The 18,719-nt window shown below is 36.2% G+C and overlaps 1 protein-coding gene across 2 annotated transcripts in view; it reads left to right on the top strand.

Annotated features, from left to right (window-relative positions):
• SYT14 (synaptotagmin 14) overlaps nucleotides 1–18,719 on the top strand; it is a 190,048-nt gene that overhangs the window by 42,478 nt on the left and 128,851 nt on the right. Inside the window, exons 3-4 of one of the 2 annotated variants that reach the window (XM_065937237.1) lie at nucleotides 11,583–11,747; nucleotides 18,475–18,690. In XM_065937237.1, the coding sequence (XP_065793309.1) occupies nucleotides 11,583–11,747; nucleotides 18,475–18,690 (381 nt within the window). Of the gene's footprint in view, nucleotides 1–11,582; nucleotides 11,748–13,877; nucleotides 14,809–18,474; nucleotides 18,691–18,719 lie in introns of those variants that run through there. The other variant, XM_065937236.1, reaches the window with a different exon arrangement.

The raw sequence follows: 18,719 nt of genomic DNA, 5'->3' as shown, positions 1-18,719 counted from the left end.
GGCCCCGGCTCAGTCCCTTTCAAAATCTCTGCAACGTTTGAAACATATCAAAAATCCCAGTGTTCACTTGTTGCCACCGTGATTCCTGGAAAAGGAAATGGCAACCCACTCCACTTTGTTTGCCTGAAAAATCTCACAGACAGAGGAGCTTGGCAAGTTACAATCCAAAGGGTCACAGAGAGTCCAACATGACCAAGCAGCTAAACACACATAGAAATACTAAAAAATAAACAAAAACAGAGCTTTAGTTAAGGTAATTCTTTTATACTTAAAAAAATTTTATGCTTATTTTGTAGATGTTTGGAAATGTAGCTGTGCTGAGGTATACAAAGTATCTGCCTTTAAAAATTTAAACATCTTCCCTACCTATGGTTATGTCTCTGTTCTGTATTCTGTGTTTGTAAACAGTATGTTGGTTCAGATAATGAGATCTGAGTTAAAAAAAATCTTTTGTTTGAGTCTTGACTCTGCCACTTAACATCTCTGTGAATTTTAAATTATTCAATTCATCAAGTTTCAGTTTCCTTTTCTTCAAGGGTAGGGTTATAGAATGTGAATGGAAATATTACCTGTAAAATATGGCACAGTAAGCCTTGAATTAGTGGTTTTTCTTTTTTTTCCCCTTTTCATGCCACAGGGCATGCAAGATCTCAGTTACCTGATGAGGGATGGAACCCACGCCCCCTGCATCGGAAGTGTGCAGACCTAACCACTGGACCACCACAGAATTCCCTGAATTAGTGTTAGTTTTATTGTAATTATTGATTAGACTTATTAAAGGTGTATATAATTTATTTTAATTCTCCACCCCCACCAAATGTAAGAAAAAATTATTAAATTCTTGTACTGTTTTTAATTTTAAGTAATTGATGCTTTTACCTCTATTATTTCTACTGCTTTCTTTAGGGCTATTTTATGCCTTCTTTTTAAAACTTCTTTAATTGAATGCTTCATCCTTTTAAGATTTAAAAAAGCACAGCATTTAAGACTGAGTTACACTTTCATTAGCTGCCAAGTACTATCAAGATATTTGTGAAAATACAAGAGATGGAATATCAGACTCATTTTCACTGGAACTCAAGGAGACTAGAAATTGAACATTGTTTTGAATATGAGATAACCTAACTGCTTTAATAAGAATCCGATGGCATAATAGAAGGCTAGTTTTCACTTGTTAAAAACTTTATACTACTGATACTTATCTTTCATGTATTATGACATTATTTTACATTTTTGCCTAGCACGTTTGATTAAGCCAAAATTTTCATTAACCTTTATCAGCGTTTGGCTCCTAGTGGGATCATAACTTGCCATTATCTATGTTGAACTTCATTTTGTTTTGATGTATTATTTCTTTAGTATTTTGAGATTCCTCATGTGTCTTTCTTTTAATGAATTAGCCACCATCCCCAACATAACGTTCCTAACATCATCTACAAAATTAATGAACAATATTTTCAGTTCCTTCATTCAGTTTATTGGTAAAGGTATGAAAGTCAAAGTCGTTCAGCTGTGTCCAACTCTTTGTGACCCCCATAAACTGTAGCCTGCCAGGCTCTTTTGTCCATGGAATTCTCCAGGGCAGAATACTGGAGTGGGTAACTGTTCCCTTCTCCCAGGTATCTTCCCAACCCAGCGATCAAACCAGCTCTCCTGCATTGCAGGCAGATTCTTTATTTTATTTTAAATTAATTAATTTATTTTAATTGGAGGCGAATTACTTTACAATATTGTAGTGGTTTTTACCATACATCAACATGAATTAGCCACGGGCACACATGTGTTCCCCATCCAGAACCCCCCTTCCACCTCCCTCCCCATCTCATCCCCCAGGGTCATCCCAGTGCACCAGCCCTGAAAACCCTGTCTCATGCATCGAACCTGGACCAGCGATCCACTTCATATGTGATAATATACACATTTCAATGCTACCCTCTCAAGTCATCCCACCCTCGCCTTCTCCCACAGAGCCCAAAAGTCTGTTCTTTACATCTGTGTCTCTTTTGCTGTATCACACATAGGGTCATCATTACCATCTTTCTGAATTCCATATATATGCATTAGTATACTGTATTGGTGTTTGACTTACTTCACTCTGTATAATAGGCTCCGGTTTCATCCACCTCATTAGAACTGATTCAAATGCATTCTTTTTAATGCTGAGTGAGATTCCATGGTGTATATGTACCACAGCTTTCTTATCCATTCATCTGCTGACGGACATCTAGGTTGCTTCCATGTCCTGGGTATTGTAAACAGTGCTGCGATGAACATTGGGGTACATGTGTCTCTTTCAGCTCTGGTTTCCTCGGCGTGTATGCCCAGCATTGGGGTTGCTGGGTCATATGGCAGTTCTGTTTCCAGTCTGAGCCATTAGGGAAGCCCTTAAGCTGAGAGATCAAGTCATTGAGTTTTAGATGTAATCTTCCATCCTTTGGAGTAGATTTGTTCTTCCTGTCTTTGTCCATATCTGTATCTCAACACTCAGTCATGTCCACAGTTCCCTGATCTTAGGTTGCTGGGCCAGAAAAAGAGAATATTCAGTTAGGGAGTGACTTGCATGTTCTCTTTTGACAGTAGATCGAGTCTCCAATGAGGGCAGTTGTGATGAACGAGAGAGGTTGGCACAAGGCAAAAAAGCAAAGCTGGCTCTAATGCTAGCACTTCCCTGATAGATGCCCTGAGTGGTACGACCTGCCCTGAAGCCTAGTGACTTACTTTTTAGACTTTCCGATTTTCATTTAGAACCTAGATTCTGTCTGTAAGTTTGTAGATTAAATTAAAAATTTCATTTTAGAGGAAACTATGAGATTTTCCCAAGAATGCTAGACATGGTATGTGTTTTTTTGTCTACATAACTAGTCATTCTTTAACAGAAAGAAATCAACAACTCATCCTGAAATAAAGATTATTTAGAGACATAAAGATTATTTAGTGTCACATGTTTTTCTGGATAATTAAAAGTTGGTATTTTGATAACTTGTGTTAATCTCTTCTAGTGTCACAGCCATGGTTGTCCTTAAATAATAATAGCATTTGGCATTTTAACCCGCAGACTATATTTCATTTACCTGAATATCAGTGGGATCGTCATAGAAAAAAGATCACTTGTCGAAGCAAGTGAATGGCTTGCTAGCTTGTATATGTGTTCACAAGATCCTTAAGAAGTTTATATTTTTCCAGAAGATTGTGATATCCTGCCATGGATTGGAAGTTCCTCTCATTGGAAATAGGAGCATTAATGGAGCAAGTACAAGAAAAGTATTTTAAAAATTAATATAGGACCTTATATATGTTTTGCTGCATTTACTAGTTTAGGTATTTGAGACAGCCTAAAAGGTAGGCTCCAAAAAGTACCTCTTTCTTCTAGTCTGTTAGCTGAGGCACCTAGTATGTCACGTTATCACTGTTTTTTAGCTTGGATTGCTGAAATTGCGAAATGTGCTTTACTAGTCCACTTGCATCCTTATTTCTATACCAGAGTGAACTTATCACATGGTACTCAGTAATGTCTGGTTCTTCGCGACCCCATGGACTGAAACCTGCCAGACTCTTCTGTCCGTGGAATTTTCTAGGCAAGAATACTGGAATGAGTTGCCATGTTTCTTCTCCAGAGGATCTTCCTGACCCAGGGATTAAACCCACATCTCGTGTATCTCCTGTGTTGGCAGGGGGACTCTTCGCTGGCTGCACCGCCTGGGAAGCCACTTAGAGGCCCCACTGGTTTCAGGATAAAGTTCAGATTGCTCAGCGATCTTCATGGAGTGTTTCATGGTTTTGGCCTTGCCCACCATCCAGCTTTATCTCTACACACTTTATAGTTTTTATTCTATTCTCTTAAAATGTATTTCTCTCTTTTCTGTAGGAGGGGTTTTTTTTAACCTTAAGTACTCCTCTTTTCTCTTTGCTTTGCCTCCTCTTCTTTCTTGTTCTAGAATCTCTATGCCTTCATGTTTTAGTTTGGGAGTCATCTCCTCCAGGAAGCCTCTGTCTCCCAAGTCAAGGCTGGGTGCCCCTGTAGTGGTTACATTGCAAGGCCTCAGGCTTCAGGAGCCACATTTGTCTTATTCGGGCTTCCATTCCTACTGCTTAGTATCTATTGAATAAATTAAGGTACAGTTAGTACTTCTCATACATTTACAGTGACAGAAAAGAGAACGTTTATCCCCTATGGGTACACAAAGCTTCCTTCTAAAAGTATTAAAGCTTCATTGTTTTGAATTTTACTTTTTAATTGCAAAATTTTTTTTTATTTTTTTGTTATTATTTAAAATAAAAAAAGTTTACTTACTAGTTACATTATATAATATCTCCCTAAATCTCCAACTGAAATAGACGCTACTGAAAGATGTATCATGGTGTCCCGCCAAATTTTATTCCTCTTAGTTTCATCATTCCATTGCTCATCTTTTCCCTTTTTGACTGATAGATTCTTTCTTCAGTTATGTGATTAGTGCTGATCTTGTTATGGGTGATTTGGTTAACTTTCAGAACCACTCCTTATTCTGAAACCTTTTTGACTGAAATTAGTCCCTACTTTAATGATTTGAAGATTGAATCCACAACTTCTAAGGACCAAGACTAAAACTCCTGCCTGTGGCATCTGCTCCAACACAAGGTTTCATTTATGCAAGATGAATCAGTTCTGGAGATTGAATGCATAGCAGTGTGACTGAAATTATTAATACTGTGTTGTATACCTGGCAAGAGATCATAATGTGTTCTCGCCACAAATACCCACAAAAGATGATGACTATCTGAGGTGATGGGTGTATCAATTAGCTCGTTTGTGGTGAATATTCATAGTTGTACCTTAAATATATACAGTTTTCACTTGTCAACTGTGCCTCAGTAAAGTTGGAAAAAATATAATATGAAAAAATTTAAAGAAAAGAACTAGTTGACATAATATTAAAATATAGGAGGAAGTTCTTAGATGTGAAAGAAACTGGTTTGTATTTATCAGAATTTAATGGTTTAGAATTAAAATCTGAAATAAGCATATCTGAAACTATTTGACATGAGTTTGGCTTTAACTAGAAGGATTCTCCTGCAGTTGGCATTGTGTTGAAGTTTCAGAATCTTGTCAATGAAAATGAAAATCTTACTGAAAAGGAAGGACAAATAATCATTGGAAAAGTAAAAGGGGAAGAAGTGACCTTATCTGTTGTCCATACCATTTGAGATTAGATAACTTTGGAGGAATTCATACACATTGAATAGAGAAAAAATTTGAAGCAGGTTAACTCTTCTTTGTTGTTTAAAAGAATGTGTATGCTTTGCTGTTGGGTGATTTACCAGGAAGAAAGTTTTTCGTAGTCTAAACTTCATTGGAATTATAATTTTGAAGCCTCAGTCAAGACTGCCCTTGAAGGAGCAAGTCTGCTCTTTCAGACATAGAGCTTGATTTATTATTAACAAGTATTTGCTTTAAATATATTATCCTAAGTGTAGTAACTATACAGTGGAAGTGACAAATAGATTTAAGGGACTAGATCTGATAGAGTGCCTGGGCTGAGCAACTGAACTGAACTGAAGGGTAGTAAGTAGACTAAGTATTAAGTGTAAAGCCCAAGAATTATTATTATTAAGCCTAAGTATTAAGTGTAAAGTTTAAATATGTATTTGGTGTTCCATAATGCATAAATGTTTGTTTTCTTTTTTTCAGTTTTTAAAAACATTTAGTATTTTTTGCTGTTTTGGTATTTGAATGAAATTTCAATTTACTGCATGTTACTTAGAGGAAATACAGATTTAATTTATTGACGGTTTGACGTTTGAAACAAGTTGGGTAGCATCTGTTTTATCAGGCTTGTCAGGTGACTGTCTCCCAGAGGGGAGTTTTGTTTGATCATAGTCAGTGTCCCACGTTCCTGCCATCACCTCCTCACCCTGTTGTCCCTTTAAATTACTCAGCAGCCAATTATGTCACGTGTGAGTACATGTTTTTTTAGTGATTCTTTTTAAATAAATTCTAGAATTATAGATACATATTATTCCTTCTTTGATTTATATGTCATTCTTTCAGTTTTTCATCATTTACCTTATAATATAAAAATTTCACAGAAGTTTTTATTTGTGGGAGTAACTGAGATGTTACAGAAGGAAGTTTAAGCAAAACATCAAATTAATCTTTTATCTCCCTACATTGCTTCTTGGATCTCTGATGGTTGATCTGTTTTATGTCTAAACCAGAGAAAAATCAATGGAGTTTTTCTGATTAAAATCTGGGAAAACATTTAGGGATTATTAAATAGGGAGCAATGTTCTTTTTAAAATGGAAGTCGACTTCTTATATAGTTCACATCTTGTTCAAGAGATAGAATTGCATCTATTAAATGAATTATTTAAGTCTCCATGACAGTGTTGTTAGAGGACTAGTATTTCTTGCCCAGCAGCACAAATCAACAGTAAAGACCTTATGATGCAAACTGTAAGTTGTTTCTCTTTATTCTTATTTTTAAAAGAATTATTGTACAGGAATCATAAATCCTTTTTTATTTTGTATGTACTTGAAATATAATGGGCAAGATAGTTTTATGATATTTATTTTGTAACTAAAAATTAATATATTTTGATACAGATTAGAAGATAATGTTATTATATAAATAAATTTATATTGAAAGTGTTAATTTAATAAATAAATATCTCCCTTATAATTATATTTCAGTACTTCTTTGTATTTTTGGCAGAAAGTGGTATTTTTTTAGTTTACCTTTTGTAAATATATATATATATATATATATATATATATTCTTTTCTAAATATAGATAACTGCAAAGCCAGTTCCATATACATAGCATAAATAATTATTAATCTTGGACAAGCTAGACTTTTCGTATTTCCTGGTGAGATACTATAAACCTTGTTCCCTTAGTGACTTTGCAGTGCAGTCTTTAGATACCTCATACAGAGATCATATAGCTCACAGACACCTTCCTTATATTTTTATTGAGCATTACTAATGCCTGTCAGGCTTATTATTCTATAGAATACTTTATTTTTAAATTTTTATCTTATTAGCTTTCAAAAGTATCTTGAATAGAAAATACTATGATTCCAGTTTTATAATTTGTGTATTTGAGAAAGCTGAAATCAGTTCCCATATTTTTAACATATATACAAAGCTAAGCCATGAAATGTATTTTCATAATGTATGTACTAAGCTATGTTATTTGATCACGTGGCTTTCCCTTATTTTATATTTCAGGTTGGCATTTAAGAAAGCTCTAGTATTACTTGGTGTTTTAAGACCGTGGACTCTAGAGTCAAAGTATCTGGGTTCAAATCCATGTTCTGTCATTTCCTAGATTTGTGACTTTAGTCAAACTTATTACTCTCCGAGCTTTCGTTTTCTAATCTAAAGACTAAGATAATATGTAGTACTTATTAGCACAAAATTGTTTTGAGCATTACATTTAAAATGTAAGATTATAATAGTGCCTGGCAAATAGAAAGCAGTAGGGATTAGTGTTCAACATTTTGGGAGCAGGAATCAGTGTGCCTGTATTCATATCAAGATTTCATCTCACTGAATAATAATTTTAAGATCTTGAAAATTCTACGTATTCTTACTGAGCCTCAGTTCCCGTATCTGAAAAATTAGGTTGTAGTGAGGTTTCAGTTTGATAATGCTTGTAATGCATTTTCTAAAGCAGCCTGCAGCAAATACTAAGCACTCTTTAAATGTCTGATATTATTAATTTTGTTGTTGGTTGGTCTTGGTTTTATTGTTTAATTAGATGAGCAAAAGGAAAACTCCCAACTCTTTGTAACAAACCTGACCTTCATCAGAGCACTATCATATTTCTCTCTATACTGGACATCCACACAGCAGTAGTCTGCAGACATGCTCAAGTAACATGTCAAAACCTAAACTTGCTACCTGCCGCTCTTCTTCCACTGATTTCTCGGCTCCCATGCTCTAAACCATATACCTTTACGTTCGTATTTTTTCATTTTTTTAAATGGTGTTACCATTCACCCAGGCTTCCCAGGTAGCTCAGATGGTAAAGAATCAACCTACAATGCAGGAGACCCTGGTTCAGTTCCTGGGTCGGGAAGATCCCCTGGAGAAGGGAAGGGATACCCACTCCAGTATCCTTGGGCTTCTCTGGTGGCTCAGATGGGAAAGAATCCGCCTGCAATGTGGGAGACCTGGGTTCGATCCCTGGGTTGGAAAGATCCCCTGGGGGAGGGCATGGAAACCCACTCCAGTATTCTTGCCTGGAGAATCCCATGGACAGCGGAGCGTGCAGGCTATAGTCCATGGGGTCACAAAGAGTCGCACACGACTGAGCAATTAAGCGCAGCACCATTCACGCATTCGCTCAAGCTAGAAACTTTAGAATTACCTTCTGCTTCTCTTTATCCTCATTCTCTCCATTAATTGACTAGATTGTTATCAATTTTCTCTGAACAAATTCACCTCTCTTCTCTGCCATCACTGCCACCACTTCGTCCTCATATTTTGCCACCATCCACTCCCTGCTGTTTGCCATGTTTTCTGATTGTTTTAGGGCATGTAATTCTACAAGTACAGAGTCTGTAGGATGGTGTTCAGGATTCTTTGACAGTTTGAACCTTGCGTTCATTTCCAGTAACTGTTCTGGCCTACTTTTGTTCTTTCCTGAACACACACTCATTCATGCATTTGCAAATGTTTGTATAATGTCAGCTGGTGGCGTTGTGCTGAGAGAGGAGACAAAGGCAGACAAGACAGCCGTGACTGTTGCCCATTGGTGCGGATGGAATGCCGTGCGCACTGTTCCTGGGCTTTGATCATGCTCTTTCATCTACCCTTTACTCTTTAGTAGAGTTCCTGTTAATCTTTCATAGCCTGCCCAAGTGTTACCTCCTTTCTGAAGCATTTGTAACTCTGCCGGGTAGTGTCCCTTCGTTGTGTTCCAGTGGTACTTTAGATTCAGTACTTCTCTTGTCGCGCTTGCTGCATTGTACTTGTTTATAGATGACCTTTCTTCCTAGTCTAAATGTAGAAGTGGGAAGGGAGGAGGGAAGTGAAAGAGGAACACAGAAATAAGGGTTGAGAAAGGTGCAGGGAAAGGCAGGAAGGCAAGAAGAGAAGGGACACAGGGGAAGTATGAGCAGTAGTTAAAAACAGAGACTGGAGCCAGAAAGGGCTTGAATCCTGATTCTTCTGCTTACTAGATGGGCACGTGGTATAATATCTCCATGTCTCAATTTATAGTGGGGGTAAATGAGAGGAAAATTGTGAAGATTAAAAGAGTTCATAAATATAAAGTACTTGAAAGAGTGAATAGCACGTAATATATGCTATATGGTTTTTAGTAGCAATAACTCGCTTTTGTAAGTGAGGTGAGTTATATTTCCTCCGTCATGTAGTCTTCTAAGAGGTGGGAGATTTTTAAAAAATTTTACTAATTTATTTTTAACACCAAAAGCATTTTGTATTGGGGCATAGCCAGGTAGCAGTGTTGTGATAGTTCCAGGTGACCAGTGAAGGGGCTCAGCCTTACGGGGGTGGGCGAGTTTAAGCTGCTGATTATTACAGCTCAGGCTGTGTGTTCACTTCGGGCATCACATTCCCGAGTGCGCTTTGGACCTGCGCTGGAAAGGGAGCTCCTATCCCTCTGTGCTGTTTGCGGTGTAATTCTGAACCTGGTCACACTGAGCGATTTGTGTCTTCATACCAGATTCTGCCCTGCTGTGTTCTTCCTAGCTTTTAGATGTGCTGGTGATATTTTTTTTTTACCTGTTTTTTTTTTTTTTTTTTACCTTAACCTTCAGGCTTGATGGATCACGTTTTATGTCATATACCTTAGATTCTTTTATTAAACTCTGTTCCCTTTCCTGACTGTTCTCCAGCCTGAGAGTGAGACAGAAAGGGCTAATGTCTCGGCGTAGCGTCTTGGTCTGGTAGCAGGATCTGTTCCTGGGCACCAGGCTGCTATTCAGAGAGCACTTCTACCATTCCTGCCACCTTCTCCCTCACGCTCATCACCCCTGCCTTGGAATATCATTCTCTGCTCCATCCTCTACTGCGGTACTGTTGACCCAGCTTTGACCAGACCATAATATCATATCAGTTCTGCACCTGGGATGCCTGGCATTCACAAATGATAAAAAGCTAGGAGAGTAAAGCACTCATCATTGACTGGTGGGTGACTTCATTTTTAACAAATGAGTTAGATGCTAATTGTCGTGGTTCTTCAGATTAAAAAAGGACTTTTGGAGGAGATGACATTTTAGTCAGTGCTTGAGCAGTGGAGGAGGAAAGAGTAAGGTTGTTTTTGAGGCTTAGGATTCATTGTCTACCAACACCGAAGTCAGGCACTGAGATTACAGAAGTGTGGTTCTGTTTAATTCCAAATGACGGGTCCCACAGAGAGGAAGGATGCAAAAGTTGAAAAGAAAGAGATGGCGGAGGATTGGAGAAGTTGGAGAAGGTTTTGTGTGTGCTCACTCTACCAGATCTCCCTGGATGATTTCATGTATTCTCTTGAGAACCTGGTAGTTCATAACAAAGTTTCATGGAGTTTCTGGAATGCACAGTGATCTCCTGTCTCTTGGTTTCACATGCAGTTTCTTCTGCATGAAATAGTGTTCACTTGGCTAATTCTTGGGCTTCCCTGGTAGCTCAGACAGTAAAGAATCTGCCTGCAATGCGGGAGACCTGGGTTTGATCCTTGGCTTGGGAAGCTCCCTGGAGGAGGGAGCGGGTCCCCGCTCCAGTGTTCCGACCTGGAGAAGTCCATGGACTGGATAGTCCATGGGGTCGCAAAGAGTCGGACGTGACTGAGCGATGTTCACTTTCACTTTTTTGGCTAATTCTTCCAATGCAGTCACAGGAGCCGTAACTTGCAGAAGAGCTTGCTTGATCCTTCAGCACTGGGTTACATAACGTTGGTTGCACCGCGTTGTTACTGCCTTCACCAGCCTGTTCAAGGAAGATAGGAAATGCGTATGTGATATGCTCGGAGTATGGCTGCTGCTCCAGAGTGTTTGTTGGTTGAATGAATGAGTGGGATTTGGTATAGAGATGATACTTGGTCACTCCTGGCAAGGGGAGGAGGCAGACGAAAGCTCGGCATGTGGTAAATGGAATCACTTGATTGGAGGGTAGTATTGAAAAGAGGCTGGAGTTTTCAGTGCCAATTTAAAAAGTCCAGAGTTTGTTTAATAGAACAAGACCATTGAAGCTTTTAGAGATAGCAGCAATAGTATACATTCTCATAAATTTAAGTGCTTGGGAAATAAGTTTTTCTAAATCTTGTTTTAAAATTTTTTTAATACTCATCAGTGGACTAAATGTATGGTAACTGCCTCTTTGATAGACTCATTTCTTTTAAGATTGTTCCCACATAACTTACAGGGAAACTGTTAATATACTCTTCAATAAATATAAATATACTTTTGAATAAATTGAACAACTCATTAAACTGTGCAGATTATTTTTCTCACAAACTGAACTGTTGTGAACTATGAAAATTTAAAAATAAAATGCAAATAAGGCAGCAGTCTTAACCCAATGTATAGGGGTTTCCTTCTTTGTAACTTGAAGTGGAATAAATGCTTACAGCTGTGACTTTTTTTCCCTCCAGTATCTCCAGAGGCAGTTGGATTTTTGTCTGCTGTTGGGGTGTTTATTATCTTGATGCTGCTCCTTTTTCTCTATATTAATAAGAAGTTCTGTTTTGAAAATGTTGGCGGGTTTCCAGATCTTGGTTCAGGATACAGTGCAAGGAAGAATTCACAAGATAAAATTTGTAAGTATCATATCGCTGCTTCTCTTGTTTAGTCTTTCTACTGTTTATTATTTTATTTTAAAAATACGATATACATTAAAAAGCTTGATTCTGACGTACAGTAAACTAACCTTTAGACATTATTCTGTGAAAGTGAAAGATCTATTACATAAATTATGTTCAGCTATCTTTTTTATTGCCCATGAATTGCTACTATATTGCATAAAAATGAATTGTATATCATCATAGAATGACATTTTTATATACTTTAAGAAAAAGGACATATCTTATTACTTTCTGTGCTTAAATCCATTGTCCAAATAGTTTTCTAGAGAGCTTTTTTCCCATGTCCCTAGAAAGCTTTTGAAAGTATTCACCTTTTAATCTGCTGTTGAATTCTCAGTAATGGATAATTTTGTTGTTTAGAGAAGGTGGTTTTCTCTTGTAATGTAGTGTGTAAAATCTGATTATGAAACCTTAGTGTTCCTCTTTCCTCCTTGGCAACATAGATATATTTCTTAGATATATTTCCTTAATAGGAAAGATGAGGGCTGTGATATTCTTTTTCTTATGAAAAATTTTTATTTTTTAAAGTTATTATAGAGTTCTTTATTTGCTACTTCCAAAGACTGGCTTATGTAAATAATAGCAAAAAAAAAGAAAGCTGAAAATTGTAAAAGTGAGACATTAATTTAGAATTTTAAGGAAAAATACAAGAGAAGCCTTACATTTCTTGTCCACGTACAAATGTTGAAGAGATGCTTTTCTTTTATATCTGATAACTTAAAAAGTGATAGCCTCATTGTTTATAAAAATCTTATTGTTGAATTACATCATGCAGATTTTGCATTAAGGAAACTATAGTATTTTATGTGGTTTGGTTTGATTACTGTTTCTCGTACTTCACTTCAGTCCTGTTTTTTTTCATCATTTGTGTAGAAAAAATTGGTTAAAGAAACCTCTTTTAGTAGCCTCCAGTAGTTCTCTGTTTTGGCATTTCTAGTTTTTCTTTGGTCTTATCCCTTTACACTCTTAAAAATTATTGAGGACCCCAAAGAGTTTTTGTTTATGTGAGTTATAGCTCAATGATATGTACCAAATTAGAAGTTAAAAGCTAATAAAAATTTAAAATATTTTTTTAATTTATTTTTAAAAACCCAACAATAAGTCTATTACTTGTTCATCTAAAATGTATTAATTTTTAAAGCTGTATATTTTCTAAAACCAAAAAATATGTTTGATGAGAAGAGTGACATTGTTTTACATTGCAAATCTTTCTAATGACTGGCACAGAAGAAAGAAACAACTGGATTCTCATATCTGCTTCTGCATTCAATCTGTTACATGGCCTCGGGAAAACCCAAGAGCTCATTTGAGTGAATGAAAGTGAAAAGTTAAATATCCTCTTACTCTTTTTGTAGAGTTTTGACCTTGAGGATCTGTTGGAAAGGTTGGGGGACCTTATTAATTTTTCTGAGGCTGTTTCTTTTCTCACTTATTAAATAAGAATAATAATATTTACCTCCTAGAGTTATTATAAGATCAAATAAGAAAAAAATTTGTAAATCTCAATTCTTTACATGTAATAGCCACTCGGCAAATGTTCTCTCTCTGCTCTTCCCTATTCTAACTTCTGCAAAATTGTTTAGATACATAAACAAATACCTATTTGGGGGAATATATGTATTGGGGGAACCCTTAATACATTTTTTATTTTAAAATGGTATTGGTACTTTGTTAATAATATAGGGCAGTTCCCACACATAGACTACTAATAAGTTAACTAAAAAGTACATAATAAAAATCCTTTCTATACTTCTTCTTGCAGGTATAGAATAAAAACCCAATAGTATTTGAGGGAAAAATACTGTCTTGCTGCTGTTGCGACAGCTGTGGAGTGGGAAAAAATGTCGTTACATTTAAACCAAGTGGTTTGATTTTTTTTTTTTTTTTGAAGCGTCTTTTACTTCAACATATTTCTTCCATTGCATAAGCATTTACAGAAAGATTAAAAGCCATAATGTGAAATACTGATATTGAGCTAATGAATAGCACCATTTAAGTAAATGTTAAATTGAAACTCCAGAGTGCTTAATATTTTGAGAAGAGAAAATTCCATGATTGCAGCTTTAAGGAACAAGGAATTAGAAAATGGCATTTTTCAAAAGTTTTCAACAGAATCTGCCTTCAGTGTCCTCTCTGGTGGACACGATCAGTAATGCTGTGGAAGATTTGACTGCTGCTGTCGGAGAAGTCAGCTATGCGTTCACTGACTCAGTTGCTGAACAGGTAACAAGCATGATAAATGGCTTTCGCCCAGAAGAGGAAAGCTCTGCAGCCCCAGAAGCTGCAGATACTTGTAAACAAGAAAGCTCCACAATACCAGAAGTCTCCCAAAACTCTAAATGTCAGAAAGCACCATTCAGTTTAGAGAACCGAGCAAATCGAATCAGTAGCTATAATACTTCAGTTTCACAAAAGCAAGACCAAGGAATGAATGAAGGAGGAGGAGTTAAACATAATAATAGGCAGCAGATGCCATCACAATATCGAGAAGCAGATAGCGCTTTGAAAGACGATTCTTCTTTGAAAGGCCGTGTGAGTGACGGTAGGGTATCAGTTAGCAGGCAGAATGCAAGTGCTGGATCTTCTTGGCAAGAACTTGAAAGTACTGACAAGTGTAAAAAAAATGGATTCGAAATTTCCAGTGATGGTAAACGTGACTTAAAGGAGGTAAGATATCAAGAAATGAAAGAAAATTACTTAAAGAAAGCTGAAACACATATTAAAAGTAAAGGATACAAAGGGAATAACTATTCAGGAAATGAATGTTCTCCAAAAGATATTTTGGAAAGCAGTAGACACATGATACAGAAATCCATTAAGAAGGAAGACTTATATCCAGCAGCATCAACTAATTCTAAAGAGCAGTGTCAAGGAAAAATCAAAGAACAAATAAATCCAACAAAATACTACAAAGGGAAAGGAGATATAAAAACAAAGAAAATTGAAGCCATTTCTGCCAAAAAAGAAACAGCAAAGAGTAAAGATGAAAAATATTTTAAGATAATACCAGAAAAAGGTGAGGTCTCCAAATGTGAGTTTGAGTGATAAAATTTTCTCTTAATTTTTTCACATTAGGAAGAACATCATCCAACTTCTTTAATTGTTCTCTGTACATCTGTATTTCTAAGGCTTTCTTGAGTCCTTTTACTGGGAGACATTTTTAAAGTCATGCAGTTTTTTCTTATAGTCCTTTCAAAAGCATGTTGTTTGTATTCCTCTGATTTAAGTATTGCCCCTGGTCCCTGCATTATTTGGACAATTTTAAGGACCTTCATTTTACTTAATGCCCATTTATTGTACAACCCAGAACTCTGGTTTTCTTAAGTACTGTGCATCCTTTAATTGAGTTTATTTGGTGTGCTATAGTTGAATTTTAAAATTTTGTGTTTTTGTAACCTACCCTTAACCCTTTATACATTATTGCTCTTCACATCTTTCCTGGTAAGAATCTACCAAGTGTTTTATGTTTTCCTTGAGAGCAATGGATTTTTATTCTCTTGAAATACATGCTTCAGAATATGTCTTCTCATTTAGCCATACATTGAGAGTTTTATGTGACTTCTGTGTTTCCAATGCATATACATGAACAATCTATTTTTATTCACGAGTTCTCTGTGTACAATTAAGATTCCAACTAAGCAGTCACAGTTTTCATCCACAATATTTGTGACAGTTTTCAAAACAATTAGTTTTTCTTGGTTACTTGGTTTTGCTTTATATTGCCAGTTACCACTCCTGGTTATCCCTTGAAGTGAAGTGAAAGTGGCTCAGTCATGTCCAACTCTATGACCCCATGAGCTGTAACCCGCCAGGCTCCTCTGTCCATGGGATTCTCCAGGCCAGAATACTGGAGTGGGTATCTGTTCCCTTCTCCAGGGGATCTTCCCAATCGGGGATCAAACCCAGGTCTCCCACATTGCAGGCAGATTCTTTACTGTCTGAACCATGATTATCCCTTAGTCATTCTCATTTATTGTTGATCTGATCGAAGACCAGAAGTACACTGGCTTTTATTTATAAAAGATACATACGGAATTTTTGTGTATATTTACAGTCTCATAAAATAACAAAAAACTGAGTAGCACTAGAAATGCAGAAGACTGTTTCAGTTCTGCTACGTGACTTCATGTGTAATAGGAATCTGCTATCTCTCAGCTGTATGAATGATTTTTAAATGATATAATAGAGGCTGATCCAGGATGGATGAGCCAATTATAAAGGAATGTCAGTTTTTGGAAATATATCTGTTTTGAAGTTTATTCTCCTAGCAGTTGTTTGAAATGTCAGATTCAGTGGTTTTTGGTTTGTTTGTTTTTTTGGTAGCCTTAATTTAATTTTGGTAGCCTTATTACCTGAAGTAATAAAAGTTAAAAGAAATAAAACTAAGTGAAATAGTTTACATATTATCTTATTCATAAAATAGCAGAATGGATGCTATTAATAAATACTTCACAGGTAGTAGTGCAGAATTTAAAATTTTTATTTGTTTTAATTAAGAAGCATGCTACTACCTAAAGGAATACATCTCTCTCAAGTATTCCAGATTTTAATGAGTACTAAACTGAAAATCCCGTGGACAGAGGAGCCTGGTGGGCTACAGTCCATCGGGTCGCAAGAGTGAGACACGACTTAGCAACTGAACCACCACCTCCAAACTGAAACATATTATGATTTAAAAACCATTTTGAAAATCATTCAACCCATATGGATCGTCCCTTCATATAGCTGAACTGTAATTTTGCTAGTATTAATACCTGAGTCCTAGGTTCTGACAGAGCTTATGAGATATAATAAGAGGAAGAAGGGTTTCCTTCTCCGTTTCTGAATGCAGGGCTCCTTTAGGTAGTATTTTATAGTAGGTAAATTTCTTGCCGCCCTCCTCAGAGCTCTCCTGCTACCTTACTATCCACACAGTGCTAAAATCTGGGAGTCAGAATGCCTAGGTTCTAGACTAGATCTGCCATCATCTCAGCCCTGTCTGATAGGACTCTCTGCAGTGATGGAAAAGTTCTGCGTATCTGTATTGCTCCATACAGTAACCACTGTCCACACGTAGCCATTGAGCGCTTGGAATGTGGCTAGTAGCCCTGGAGAACTAGATTTTAAATTTTATTATTTCTACTTAATTTAAATAACTGCATGTGGCTGGTGACTAAGTATTAGATAGTGCAGAATATAACATTGGTTATGGCTTACCCCTTTGACAGTTTTATTTTCCTGATTTAAAAAGTGGAACTTAGACTAGTGACATTGAAGCTGCCATTATTTCTAACTCTGAATATTGAATTTCTATCCCATATCTTATACTCCTTCTTTGTCTCCCCACCAGAATTTTAAACTTTGTTTCCTGAAGTGCAGATGATTTTAACCTGGGTATAATGAGAGAAATGTCTAGACTGAACTAATAATTTCTGACTGCTGTGGTCTCTTTATCCTTCTAGAGTTGTTTTAGAATTCTGAGAAGGTTACATCTTGTCTAAATGAATCTCAACATGATGCAATTTCACAGTCTTTACCTTTTAAGTAAATGATATTAATGATAATTAGTGCTTTTTAAAAGAATATACAATTAGTTAATTTACCAGTTTGCCTTCTGGAAATGTAATTTGAAATTTGGGTACATGTAAGTAAAGTTTTCCTAGGAAGTCTGCCTTTCACAGATAATGTGTTAAGTTTGGTATATATATGCTTCCAGATATTTTTGTATGTGTCTATAAAGTTACACTGCATGGATGTGTGTATACATTGCATGTAGATGTGTGTATGTGTGTTAATCTGTTTTTTTTAAATGAGACTATAGCTTCTACTTTATTTCTCTTAACATTATATGGTAGGCATTCTTTCCCTGTGAGTACTTATAAGTTCACCTCCTCATTTTTAATGATTGCATAGTGTATCATTGCACAGATGTATCATGATCTACTTAACCAAGGCCCAGTGTTGGACATTTAGCTTGCATTTTTGTTTTCTTTTGCTGTTAAACACAATTCAGTAAGTTGTCTCAGGTACATATCACTGCTCATCTGTTAATTATTTTTTTAGGCTGAATTCTTAGAAATGGAATTGGTTAATTCTTATAAATGAATCAAAGAGTTTTATACAAATTGGAAACTTTGATATGTATTGCCAGATTGCTATCTAGAAAAGTTGTATCATTTACATTTCAATCAGCAGTGTATGTTTGTCTGTTTCTTCCTCCTTCTTATAGCGCTAAGCAGTGTCAGCTATGCAACTTTTGGCCAAGATGATGACCAGAAGTGTCTGTCGTAATGTGAATAATCTCAGTCAGATCCATATGTATTGGCAATTCTTAAACTTCTTGGTGTGCTATTAATGCTTTAAAAAAATTGTGTAAGGTGGCAAGCCCTATTATTCTGTTTATCTGTATCATGGTTGGAAAATCCCTGTGACTCACATTATTTGTGTAATTCAAATATGCAAGTCAGTTTTCTCTAGTAAAACATAAAAATCCAAAGCTTGGGCTTCTTAAATGAAAAAGCATTTTTCTAAAGCTGAAAATTCAGATTGTGTGTGTGTGTATATATATATGTTTATATATATCTGTGTGTATATGAATACATATGACACATACATAAGTGTATGACATATATATGACTATAGAAAATTTGCCATTATTTCATAGCATTAAATTTTGATCTGCTCTCCTTGTCATTCCAAATAGATAATTCCTACATGGACAAAGATGAGCATGGTTCATCCTCTGAAAGTGAAGATGAAGCGCTGGGTAAATACCATGAGGCCTTATCCAGAACACACAATTCCAGACTACCACTGGCAGATTCTAGACAAAAGAGCTATACTTGGGAAACGAGGCAGAAATATAGTCCTCTCTCTGCAGAGTATGATGGATACAGTAGTGAAGCATCAATAGATGAAGGTAAGATAGGTTAATTATTTCATTTTCTT

Source organism: Muntiacus reevesi, chromosome 5 (genome assembly GCF_963930625.1).
Source record: "Muntiacus reevesi chromosome 5, mMunRee1.1, whole genome shotgun sequence".
Taxonomy (NCBI): domain Eukaryota; kingdom Metazoa; phylum Chordata; class Mammalia; order Artiodactyla; family Cervidae; genus Muntiacus; species Muntiacus reevesi.
The sequence above is the reverse complement of the archived record's forward strand: the minus strand, read 5'-3'. Positions and strand labels throughout refer to the sequence as shown.